The sequence below is a fragment of the Nomascus leucogenys genome, chromosome 19 (genome assembly GCF_006542625.1).
Source record: "Nomascus leucogenys isolate Asia chromosome 19, Asia_NLE_v1, whole genome shotgun sequence".
NCBI lineage: Eukaryota > Metazoa > Chordata > Mammalia > Primates > Hylobatidae > Nomascus > Nomascus leucogenys.
In genome coordinates, this window is record NC_044399.1 from 24182176 (window position 1) to 24195925 (window position 13750).

The window sequence follows — 13750 nt, forward strand, 5'->3', positions numbered from 1 at the left end:
TGTTTAGCAGTATCCCTGCTTCTACACACCAAATGTCAGTAGCATCTTAGTTGTGACAACCAAAAATGTCTCCAAACATTGCCAAATGTCCCCTGGGGCCAGGGGAAACAAAATCACCTCTAGTTGACAATCACTGATCTAGAGAGTAAAGCTACAGAAGACTCTTCTGTCCTTGGATTACATGCTGCTTTCTCATGGGAGGAAAAAAGGGAGGATTTTAACAGGAGAATGCCAGGGCTCCAGGCTTGAGAAGGAAAAGTGACTATTTATCTTACTCAGTTCAGAGAGCTGTCATAGAGAGGCAATAACCTGAGTACTCATAATCACAAGTAAGTATCCAGATGCTGGGAGGAATGTTGAGATCAAGATACAATCTAGAAGTGTGTTGTCAAAAATTAATGCTCTTGTTTTATCTGTGTATAAAGTCAGTCCTTAAAGGGAAAGTTAAGAATAAATAACTATCTTTTACATTCAATTTTTTGTTTGGGGAAATTTTTTAAATATATAAAAGAATATAGGCTAAGAAACTATATCCAACAGAATGTAATTGATAATATTTTATCATATTATTTTGTTAATATTTTATCATATTTGCATAATCCTGTTTAAAAGTAATACAATATTAACAATTGATTTGTCTGCAGTATTTTAATCTATTTTTAATAATTATGTGTATATTTTATATATATACACACACAGGTATCTATGAGCAATATAGAATATTACATTTACATAATTTATATAATACTGTATATACTTTCTATACTATACTTTTTCAACATGGGTTTTGAGGTTTAAATATGCGTAGATATATTCAGTCCTATTAACTTTTGATTGGTATTGCATTACATGAATATACCATGTTTGAAAAATATATTTTTCTACAAATACATTCCCTAGAGATAAACAGCCTGTTATAAATTTTCAATGTTACAGCCAGCCCTGCAGCAAATATCCTCACACATATCTCCTATTTTATACATAAGAGTTTCTTTGGCTGGGCACAGTGGTTCACTCCTGTAATCCCAGCACTTTGGAAGGCCGAGGCAGGTGGATCACCTGAGGTCAGGAGCTTGAGACCAGCCTGGCCAACATGGTGAAAACCCATCTCTATTAAAAAAAAAAAAAAAAAAAGCCAGGTGTGGTGGCGGGCACCTGTAATCCCAGTTATTCAGAAGGCTGAGGCAGGAGAATCACTTGAACCCGGGAGGTGGAGGTTGCAGTGAGCCAAGATAGTGCCACTGCACTCCAGCTTGGGCAACAAGAGCAAAACTCCGTCTCAAAAAAAAAAAAAAAAAAAAAAAGAGTTTCTTTAATATCTAGGTAAATTTTTATGTTCACTAGGTAAGTACCACATTTGCAAATAACAGGCATTGAGAATTCCTCTTTTCCCACATTCTTACTATCACTGTTCTCTTCTCATTTTAACACTTTGCCGATCTAATAGGTGTGGGGTTATAGTTTAAAGGGCATTTCCATGATGATTAGATAAACTGATCATCTTTTTTTGGTCTTTTACTCATTTATATTTTCCTCCTTTGTGAATTTCTTGGTTGTATCTTTTGCCCATTTTCCTGCTGGGTTGTTTGTTCTTTTCTTTTTTATTTCTAAGACTTATTTTAAATTTTCTGGTTATTAACCTTTTCTTGTTTATAACTGATGCAAGTATCTTCTCCCAACCTGTTGGTTAACATTATTTATGATGCCTCTTGACATACAGAGCCATAGGTTTTCCTGTGTCAAGCTTTTTAGGGTCTTGTTTAATAATTTTTCTTCTACTCTAAGGTTTTAAATGTATTTTTATATGTTTTCTTCTAATACATGTTTAGGGTTTTAATTAATCTGAAATTCATTTTTGTGCATGGTAATATAGGGACCTAATTGTATTTATTGTTTTTCTCAGTTATCAGTAATGACACTACCCTTGACCGTTTTTATTCCATTACCTTTATTATAAATCAAGTTCCTGTATATACAGGGATCTGGTTCTGAGCTTTCTTATGATAATTGCCTTGATATGTGGTGGAACAAGTCATTCTTCTTGGTTATTCTTCAAATCCATCCATTGCGCTGAATCTTCTTATGTGTTTTAATGGTTTATCTGTAGATGGTCTGATGTTTTTGTGTATATAACATCATTACAAATATAAAAGTTTCATATCTTTTTTTCTCTTCTTTAGATATCTTAAAGATAATTATCTTCACATTTGCTTTAAAAATATTTGAAAGTACCATCTCCTTGAGGTTTATAACTGAAATACGGGCTTCAGCTTTAACAAAACGATGTATTTGATATGGTAAACTAAAAATTTATAATTTTGAAACTGAGTTTATGTGTGAATGCCACCTTGTAATGTTTCTGTCTCCCCAAACAGAAGTGAATTTATTAATCATAAAGAGCATCTGTTAGACATCAGGGTATTGCCAGCATTGTGTGCAGATCCTTGGATAGGAGAGTTTCTCAGCAACCGTTTGGTGGGGTGAGATATCTCATATCTTCCTCCTGTTACCTCTTCTCCGTTCATTCATTTTTCTAGGAGAATGAGGATTAAAATGTTAATCTCAAAATTATAGGTAGCTGTGTTTATGCTTGTTGAACATTGCCAATTCAACTCAAGTACTTATTAAGTGCCTACTCTTCAGCCAGCACCATTTGCATGATGTTTTAAGGATACAGGTGAAATATGAGACATGTTTCTGTCTTTAGGGAGCTTACAAATCTGGTCATGGCACTCATTCTGCTTCTTAAACTTCTGGGCTCCCCATGTCCCTGAAAATAAATAATCATAATCAAAATGATGATAATAGATAACATTTAATGAGCTGAAAGTATATACCAGGAACTCTGCCAAGCATTTTACATGTATTCTCTTTTTTAATACAAAACCCTGGGAAGTAATGTCATTATCCTAGTTTTACAGATAAGGAAATCTAAGCTTAGAAAAGTTAACTTTCTACTAAGTGACTTGCCCAGGGTTGCATGGCTAGTAAATGACAGGAAGTTTGGGCCTGTGCGTTTTTTTTTTTTGTTTTTTTTTTTCTGTTAACAGACAGGATCTCATTCTATTGCCCAGGCTGGAGTGGAGCAGCACAGTCATAACTCACTGCAGCCTCCAACTCTTGGACTCAAGCAATCCTCCCCCCTCAGCCTCCCGAGTAGCTGGGACTACAGGTGCACACCATCACGACTGGCTAACTTTTTTTTCTTTTTTTTTAGACACAGGGTCTTGTTGTGTTACCCAGGCTGGTCTTGAACTGCTAGCCTCAAGCAATCCTCCTGCCTCTGTCTCCCAAAGTTCTGGGATTACAGATGTGAGCTGCTGTACCCAGCTGAACCTGTGCTTTTAAGCAGTATACCATGCTTTTTATCATGGCATGCAAGATCCCTGTGATCTGATCTGGACCACATCTCTTGCCCTTTTGTTTCTTATCTATAGTTTAGCTATACTGAACTGCTTATAGATTCTTTAACTTGATATCTTCACTCTTACTTTATACCTTTGAAAAAGCTGTTTTTTTTCTTTCAGGAAGCCAGCCTCTCCCTACCACTAAGTTCATGCATCTTGTTCTCTCGGTCTAGATGTACTTCTTTAGTATTCTAGTTTGCTGCATAGTATTGTAATGGCCTGTTTTCTTCATTTTCCGACTAATTGGGAGCTACATCTAATTTATTCTTGGATCCTCTAGACACAGTACATGGTTATCTGGCATATAATAAGTATAGGAGTATTTGTTGAGTTAGCTAGTTTGTTGAAGGAAAAAAGGTACGCACATGAGAAATTAACTCAGAATAGCATTAGCTAGAAGGTCTGCAATATGAATGGTAATAAAAGGGATTCGTAAAGAGAGAAATATAGTTGACCCGGAGTAATAAAGGAAGACTTATTTTCCATTAAGGTAGAATTTTTTTGCCATCTCCAGTTTTGACTTTGAACATATCTGCTCTCATTTTGTCTGCTTGCTTATTGATTACTTCATTTCATGGTGATTTTTCCTAGTCTCAATCTCAAGTCATTTTATAGACACCTTGCCAGTTCATTACTTTTAGCTTCTTGCTTTCTCTATCCCCTCTCTGTCTGCGTGTCCTGCCTGTTCTATCACTTTTTTCTTTTCCTCTATACTGTCTTCAAGTTCTTTGGTTTTACACAAAACTTACCATCAAAAACATGTTTGAGAGTTCCACCAAGAGAGTCCAGTTTACTCATGTTGAAATTTAGATCCATGGATTTAAATAGATCATAACTTTAGACTGAATCTACTACATATATCTTATATCAATTAGTTTCTCTAAGGTAAAAGTAGATGTCTTCAAACACTGTCAGGTTGCAGAGCTGAGGTTCTCTAAAACCTTGTATGTATCAAAATGTATGTTACTCATTTTATTCATGCCTTGGTATGTAATTTGTCAAAATATCTTGCTGCATTTTCTTGTTGTGGGAGTTATAAGATACAATTTTAATAACTACAATTGGGAAAATTCCTCAATAATGAAAGACTTAAAAGACAGAAATATGATGGTTACAGTTTTAAAATTTGGTTTTGTTTTGGCATTTGTAATATTTTGTTTTGCGTAGATAAATACATTTGATTAGTTGATTCTTTTCAACTTACTATATTGTTTTGTGCCATTGTTTTTATAGTCTTTAATATTATTAAGAAAAGTAAATGGGGCTGGGCTTGATAGCTCACGCTTGTAATCCCAACACTTTGGGAGGCTGAGACAGGCGGATCACGAGGTCGAGAGATCGAGACCATCCTGGCCAACACGGTGAAACCCCGTCTCTACTAAAATACAAAAATTAGCCAGGTGTGGTGGCGTGCGCCTGTAGTCCCAGCTACTCGGGAAGCTGAGGCAGAAGAATCGCTTGAACCTAGGAGGCAGAGGTTGCAGTGAGCCGAGATCGCGCCACTGCCCTGCAGCCTGGCGTCACAGCGAGATTCCATCTCAAAAAAAAAAAAAAAAAGAAAAGTAAAGTAAATGGTATCTTAATCATTGCCAATTATGAGCTCTATATCAACTGATCTTCCCGTCTTCTCTCCTCTTTTTTCTATTGCTTTTATATATAGCCAAATGATTTTGATTGCTGCTTATGAAACAAAGAGCTACTTGTGACCAGTTCTTCCTATTATATTAGTTTGATGATAACAAAATTTCACAGTCATACTTAACTGTCTTTATATGTGTTACAAAACAAGTTGCCTGATGACTGGGCTAAATAAACCAGGGCTAAAGATTGGAAGGCAAAAATGAATCATAGTCATGCAGTACATTTGGTATATTTTTTTAAAAAGGTGCTACCTGTATGCACTGTTATTCCTTGTTCTCATTATTTTGCTTTAAGATAAATTGTTTGATTTTGTTTATTGCATTTATAGGAACTTACAAATCGTTTTTTTTCTGTCTTTTTAGGACACAGCTGTATACAGAATACATTGTTCACTGTACCTTCATCTCTAATTATTATTATCCTTCTTATTTTGCTTTTGAATGGATACTTTTTTGATGAGGATCAACTAATGGTTTAATCATAAGAATTAAGAGTTTATCAGCGTTATCGGATTTCTAATTATAACTTGTGAATTCTAGTATCGTCTTCCCTGCTTAATTTGTAACAGTTATTTGAAAATTCAGATTTTTCTATTTCAAGGAGTTATTCATAATATAAAGCAGTTCCAAATGTAACTGGTATATTTATTACTTGTTTGCTTTTAATATCTAGTAATCGTTAGTTGAAAATATTCAAGGTGTATATATGATTGGGGAAATATATCTGTTATAGCAGTCAATTTACTTTATATATTTTAGCCAGAATTGTTTTCTAAACTTTGGTATTTTGTAGTGTCCGCTTTTTAGATGTGAATTTATATCACTTTCTAAATCTGGTTTTATATTTTCAATAAAAATAAAGATCTCACTAAATGTGTAAGCATAGATAGTTGATCAGAGAAGGAAATATGGTGATACAAATGTACACTAACTGGATTTTCTTTGTGCAACAGCACTGAAAAGAGGCGCAGGGAGCAAGAAAATAAATATTTAGAAGAACTAGCTGAGTTACTGTCTGCCAACATTAGTGACATTGACAGCTTGAGTGTAAAACCAGACAAATGCAAGATTTTGAAGAAAACAGTCGATCAGATACAGCTAATGAAGAGAATGGAACAAGGTAAAAAAAAAAAAAAAGAAAAAAAACCCATGGCTGTGTGCTTTGTTATTAAGACATTTATAATATGTGATTTTACTTTATTATTATTATTATGTTTTTTTGTTTTTTGAGACGGAGTCTTGCTCTGTCGCCCAGGCTGGAGTGCAGTGGCGCTATCTCGGCTTACTACAAGCTCCGCCTCCCGGGTTCACGCCATTCTCCTGCCTCAGCCTCCCGAGTAGCTGGGACTACAGGTGCCCGCCACCATGCCCAGCTAATTTTTTATATTTTTAGTAGAGATGGGGTTTCTCCATGTTAGCCAGGATGGTCTCGATCCCCTGACCTTGTGATCCACCCAACTGGACCTCCCAAAGTGCTGGGATTACAGGCGTGAGCCACCGCGCCTGGCCTTTTTTTTTTTTTGTTTTTTGAGACGGAGTCCCGCTCTGTCGCCCAGGCTGGAGTGCAGTGGTGCAATCTCGGCTCACTGCAAGCTCCACCTCCTGGGTTCACACCATTCTCCTGCCTCAGCCTCCTGAGTAGCTGGGAGTATGGGCACCTGCCACTATACCTGGCTGATTTTTTTGTATTTTTTTAGTAGAGATGGGGTTTCACCGTGTTAGCCAGGATGGTCTCGATCTCCTGACCTCGTGATCTGCCTGCCTCATCCTCCCAAAGTGCTGGGATTACAGGCGTGAGCCACCACGCCCAGCCTACTTTTTTATTATTAAGAAATTATATTGAACATTATAATTTTATAAAGAAATGTCTTTGTTAAGATGCTGTTTATTTTAGAAAGTGAACCTGAGAATCTTCTTGTTATAGCAAAGTGTCTTATTAAGTTAACTCAGAAACTGGTTGCTTTAGCAGATTATGGGACTCAGTATCATAGGGGATTGAGTCAGAAGACACAAGTTGTGGAGTTGGACCTGAGGCCCTGGCATAGAGTTCTTTAGGACAGTAACTCCATGAAGGGAAAAATCTCTCCACTTATATGAGGAAGTTTGTTTCTACCTGGGCTCTTCTCTGAAAAAACCCTGATTTTTTTTTTTTTTTTTTTTTTTTTTGAGATGGAGCCTCACTCTGTCTCAGGCTGGAGTGCAGTGGTGCGATCTCTGCTCACTGCAAGCTCCACCTCCCGGGTTCAAGCAATTCTCCTGCCTCAGCCTGCCGAGTAGGTGGGATTACAAGTGTGCGCTATTATGCCCAGCTAATTTTTGTATTTTTAGCAGAGATGGGGTTTCACCATGTTGGCCAGGCTGGTGTATTTTTAAGGTTCATATTTTTACTACCTATATTTACTGGGAACCCCATACCATCAAACTCCTTGGTTGCCTACCAGAAATAAAGGCAAAGCACTTTGAAGAAATAATCCCACAAGTGGGCCCCATGGGAGTGCCACAGAAAAAGTGCTTCTGAGGGTGATTTTACACTGCAGTTACTTAACATATGAGGAAATAATCTAGAGTAACAGCACAAATAGCAGACAGAAGGACTAACCCCAAAGAACTTCAGATTATTAGCATTAAAGTTTTATAATTTTAAGATTTTAGAAGCTGGAAAACAGATAGTCCAGTGACAACTGATTTAGCAAACAGGAGAAACCATACTGTAAAGCTGCAGAGAGGAGCTCTCTGCCCCTTCCTTGCTTGGTCTCAAAACACTAACAGCCTGGCTCCTGCTCCCTAAATTGGGGGTGTGGCAGGATTCCTCTGGGTAAACTGAGCAGTCGGAAGATGAAGTCATGTGGGGATGATCCTCAAATGAAAAAATTCATTCCTTATCTTGCCCCCACTCCTCACCTAACTGCAGTCAACTATTTAATGTGAACAAAAAGCCAGGTATTAGAGGAAAGCCTATAATATAAAAGAGAGCAAACCAAGCAAACAAACAGAAAAAAGGGAACTCAGAGGAAGCAGAAACAATGCAAGGAGCTGAAGAAAACTTAAAAAGATACCAGTCCCTAGGAGACATGAGGGAAAGTATTTCATCAAAAAATGAGAAAAAGTCCTATAAAATGAAATACTGAAAAGAAGAAATAGCTTTTGGAACCTAAAAACAGGATAGCAGGAACAAAATTTACCTCTTTACCTTGTTTCTACTCTTTGCCTCCTCACACTCTCTGCCCTGACCAGTTGCAGGCACACTCTGCTGCCGCTATTTACACTTACTGTTCCCTCTGTCTGGAATGCTCTGTCTCTAGATATCCACATGCTTTATTCACCTCTTTCATGTCTTTGCTCAAATATGTCTTCTGAGTAAAGTTGTTCCTAACTAACCTATTTGAAATATTTTTAAAACCAGAAAACAAAATCTATGCATCTTTTTGTACCTTCCTTATTTTCCCCACAATACATTTTACATCTGACATATGACATATTTTATATATTATTTGCCTGCCCCCACTAGAGTTCCACGTGGGCAAGGGTTTTTGTTTGTTCACGACTATGTCCTCAGTACCTGAAACAGCACTTGGCTACATAGTAGGCTTTCAATGCATATTTGTTGAATGACTGGATGAAGGGATGAGATTTGAAGAAATCTCTTAGATAATAAGCAATGGAAAATGAGAGAAAAAATAAGAAACTTATAGGATTAGTTCGGGAAATCTAACATATGATTAATCCCAGAAAAAGAGAATAGAATAAATAGAAGGGAAGAAATGATAAGAGAAATAATGCAAAAATAAAGTTCTCAGAACTAGAAGAATATTAGTTTCTGGATTGAAAGCCCTCATGTAGTGCCCAGCACAGTTGTTGTAAAAGAAAGATAAAGTAACTTATACCAATGCACAATTTAGTGACATTTCAGAACACCAGGGAGAAAAATGAGAGAAGAAAAAACAGGTCTCACACATACTAGATTGCTTTCAGAATAGGTTCAGATTTCTAAATAAACAACATTGAAAACTAGAATTCTGGACCCAGAATTCTGTGTTCATCCAGTTGCAGTTATGAGTGCCAAATAGATATGCTCAGACATTCAAAGTCTCAAAGGTATTACCTCCAGTTATACCTGTTTCAGAAATCTCTATCCGATCCAAGATAGTAAAGCTAGAAAGAAGGGCATAGGATCTTAACCCAGGGAAGCCATGGAATCTTAAAGAAAGGTAAAAGGAGACCCAGGATTACAGTTGTGCAGCAACCTAGAAAATAGCCAGTCCTAGTTGGAGCAGGTGGATAGAGGACTCTAGGGAACATTTCCATAGGGAAAAAAAAAAGGAACGCATAAGAGTATCTGCTAACTGAGTGAATTGAGATGAATTTTTCAGCTCTGGAGGGGAGTTTAGGGTTGAATTAAACTATACATAAGATCTGAAACACTAAATATAAGAAAAGAAATGTAAGTTATAACACACACATTGGCTCCCTTATAAAGTATATTTATATGACCCTAGTGACATATATATTAAATATTGGTTACTCAAAAAATTGTGTTTTTTTTTGTTTTTTTTTTTTGAGACGGAGTCTCGCTCTGTCACCCAGGCTGGAGTGCAGTGGCGGGATCTCGGCTCACTGCAAGCTCCGCCTCCCGGGTTCACGCCTTTCTCCTGCCTCAGCCTCTCCGAGTAGCTGGGACTACAGGCGCCCGCCACCACGCCCGGCTAATTTTTTGTATTTTTAGTAGAGACGGGGTTTCACCGTGGTCTCGATCTCCTGACCTCGTGATCCGCCCGCCTCGGCCTCCCAAAGTGCTGGGATTACAAGCGTGAGCCACCGCGCCCGGCCCAAAAAATTGTTAAAACTATACTGAAAGTAAGAGAGGAGGGGTAATTTGTGTAGCAGGTTGGTGTAAATAAATTATTTACCTTTCATGATAGCATGTCAGTAGATTATGTCTAACATGGACAAAATCAGGTTATAGCAAATTAGCATGTTACTAAGAAGTATGAAGCATATTAGGATATAGGCTAAGTTAGTATAACAACACACCCAAAATACAATGGTTTTAAAAAGATGGTCTAGGAAGGTGTGACGTATTGACTCCTTCCATCTTTTTTGCTCTGCCATTCCTAGGGTATTGGCATTATCCATGTGGTTAGACATGGCCCCCTTGTCCATGTCCCAGCTAACAAGAAGGAGAAAGAAAAAAACAAGAAGGCATGCTTCTTTTCCATTACAGATAAGACCCAGAAATTGCATGTCACTTCTGTTCACGTTCCATTAGGCCAGAAACTAGTCACATAGCCATTCCTACCTTAGGTTTTCCCTAAAATGTTAGATGTTTTGCACTTCACACAAAATTATTTAATCTACTTGAACTTGATAGTTTATGTTTTTTAGAACTTGCTTACAAACAAAATCCTTTCTTACCCTCATGTAATAAAACACATGAAATAATGAAGGAATTGTATCTTAAAATGAGAAACTCCTGTACCATAATAATAAAAAGATAATATAATTTAAAAATAAGCAAAGACCCTGAATAGACATTTCTCCAAAGAAAATGTACAAATGGCCAACAAGCATATGAAAAAGATGCCCAATATCATTAGACATTAGGGAAATGCAAACTAGAATCACAGTCACATACCATTTCACACTCACTAAGATGGCTATAATCAAAAAGATAAGGCTGGGTGCTGTGGCTCACGCCTGTAATCCCAGCACTTTGGAAGGCCAAGGTGAGAAGATCACTTGAGCCCAGGAGTTTGAGACCAGCCTGGGCAACATAGCGAGACCCTCTCTCTACAAAAAAATAAAAAATTACCCAGGCACAGTGGTGCATCCTTGTAGTCCCAACTATTTGGGAGGCCGAGGTGGGAGGATTGCTCGAGCCCAGGAGTTTGAGGTTGCAATGAGCTATGATTGTGCCGCTGCACTCCATCCTGGGCAGCAGAGCGAGGAGTGTCTTAGGAAAAAAACAAAAAAAGATAATAACAAGTGCAGGTGAGAAATTGAAAGCCTCACATACTTCTGATGGGAATGGAAAATGATGGAGCCACGTTGGAAAACAGTCCAGCAGTCTCTCAACTGGAGGAGAGTTTAGGGTTGAACATAGAGCTAGCTATCATATGACCCAATAATTCCACTTCTAGGTGTATCCCCAAGAGAAATGAAAACATGTCCATACAAAAAATTTCTACATGAAAATGTTCACAACAACATTATCACAAATAGCTAAAAGGTAGAAACTACCCATACGTCCGTCAGCTGATGAATAGATATATAAAAGGACATATACCACTATGAAGGACTATTAGGCAATAAAAAGGAATAAAGTACTGATAAATAATTCAACATGGTTGAACCCTGAAAACATGCTAAGCCAAAGAAGAAGACCAGTCACATATGACCACATGTTGTATGATTCCATTTATAGGAAATGTCCAAAAAAGGCAAATTCATTGAGACAAAAAATAAATTGGTAGATGCCTCAGACTTAGGGGTATTGGAAAAATTGGAGTGACTGGTAATGGGAATGGAGTTTTTTGGGAGGTGATGAGAATATTCTAAAATTGGTTGTGATGGTAGTTGCACAACTCTGTGAATATACTAAAAATCATTGAATTGTATGCCTCAAATGAGTTAATTGTATGTTGTGTAAATTATAGCTCAAGAAAGCCATTATTATAAATAGTATGTGAGATGACATTTTACACCATAGGTTTGCAAAAATTAAAAACTATGATACTGTTTTTCAGCGAGGATGCAGAAGAGCAAAACCAATGTTACAACCTCTTTGGAGAGCAGTTTGTCAATACCTAGTGATATAAGTTACACAGACCTTATGATCCTGCAATTTCACTTCTAGTATTTATCCTGAAGAAGCTGTGACACTTGTACAAAAGAGGAAATACCAAAAATAGTTTATTATAGCACTGTAGTTATCAAAAGACCTACCAGTAGGGGAATAGAAATCCACTGTGGATTATTTATATAATATAATACTCTTAACAGCAGTTAAAATGAATGAATCAAACCTACATGTATCAGTGTGGTTAAATCTCAAACATAATATTGAGTGGAAAAAGTAAGTTGAAAAAGTTTGTACAATTGTCCCTTGGTATGAGTGGGGGATTGGTTCCATGACCTCCCACTGATACTAAAATCTGTGTATGCTCAAGTCCCTGATATAAAATGGTGTAGTAGCCAGGGGCAGTGGTACATGTCTGTAATCCCAGCTACCTGGAAGGCTGAGGCTAGAGGATTGCTTGAACTTAGGAGTTTAGGGCTAGCCTGGGCAACATAGCAAGATCCCTGTCTCTTAAAATAAAACAAAACAAGCAAAATTTAAAAATAAGATAAAATGTCATAGTATTTGCATATAATTGATCCTCTCATGTACTTTTTTTTTTTTTTTTTTTTAAAGACAGGGTCCCACTCTGTCACCCAGGCAGGAGTGCAGTTGTGGGATTTCGGCTCACTGCAACCTCTGCCTCCCAGGTCCAAGCAATTATTGTACCTCAGCCTCCTGAGTAGCTGAGATTACAGACATGTGCCACCACACCTGGCTAATTTTTGTATTTTTATTAGAGATAGGATTTCACCATGTTGGCCAGGCTGGTCTCCAACTCCTGACCTCAGATGATCTGCCCGCCTTGGCTTCCCAAAGTGCTGGGATTACAGATGTGAGCCACCTTGCCTGGCCCATGTACTTTTAAATAATCTCTAGATTACCTATTAAAATACTTACTACAATGTAAAGGCTATGTAAATAGTTGTACTGTATTGTTTAGGGAATAATGATGAAAAAAATCTATATGTATTCAGCACAGACACAATTCATTTTCAAATATTTTTGATCCGTGGTCAGTAGAATCCATGGATGTGGAGGACTAATGGTATATATAACTATACATTTATGTAAACCTTAAAACATGAAACAATAACATTGTTTATATATATATGTTTATATATATAACAATAATATATTGTTTATGAAATCATACATATGTAGTAAAAGTATAAAAAAATGCTTAGAATGATTATGGCAACCTCAGAATAATGGTTACTTCTGAAAAAAGGGACAGAGGAGGGAGGGCAGGGCTTTCTCTGTATTTGCAACATGTATTTATTTAAAAAGGAAAGATCTGAGGCAAATGACGTTAACATCTGTGAAAACCGGATGGTGGCTATATTAATATGTGCTGTATAATTTTCTGTATTTTTTGGAATACTTGAAATCCTTCTTCTTGTTTTTGAGACATGGTCTCATCCTGACACCCAGGCTGGAGTGCAGTGGCACAGTTATAGCCCACTGCTGCCTCAAACTGTTGGGCTCAAGCAATCCTCCTTCCTCACCCTCCTGAGTAGCTAGGATTACAAGCATGCACCACCACACCTAGCTAATTTTTAAAATTTTTTGTAAAGATAAGGGTCTGGCTATGTTGCCCAGGCTGTTCTCAAATTCCTGGCCTCAAGCAATCCTCCCACCTCTGCCTCCCAAAGTGCTGAGATTACAGGCTTGGGGCACTGCACCCAACCCTGAAATACTTCCTGTTTTAAAGTGAAAATATGAATTTCTATGCTCAATAATACCATATTTGGCTTTTGGTTAACTAGTCTGACAGATCAGAAACTTTTATTATTTAAATATGATTCTGCTTTAAGATGATGGGGTATGCAACATCACCTCACAAAAGAACTCCCAATTACTTAGCA

General features: G+C 37.3%; 1 protein-coding gene across 7 annotated transcripts in view; it reads left to right on the plus strand.

Moving 5' to 3' along the window:
• Window positions 1-13750, plus strand: part of NCOA1 (nuclear receptor coactivator 1) — a 277704-nt gene that overhangs the window by 166432 nt on the left and 97522 nt on the right. For all 7 annotated transcript variants that reach the window (XM_030800369.1, XM_030800366.1, XM_030800370.1 and 4 more), the window contains one exon: window positions 6001-6167. In XM_030800369.1, coding sequence (XP_030656229.1) covers window positions 6001-6167 — 167 coding nt within the window. The remainder of the gene's footprint in view (window positions 1-6000; window positions 6168-13750) is intronic.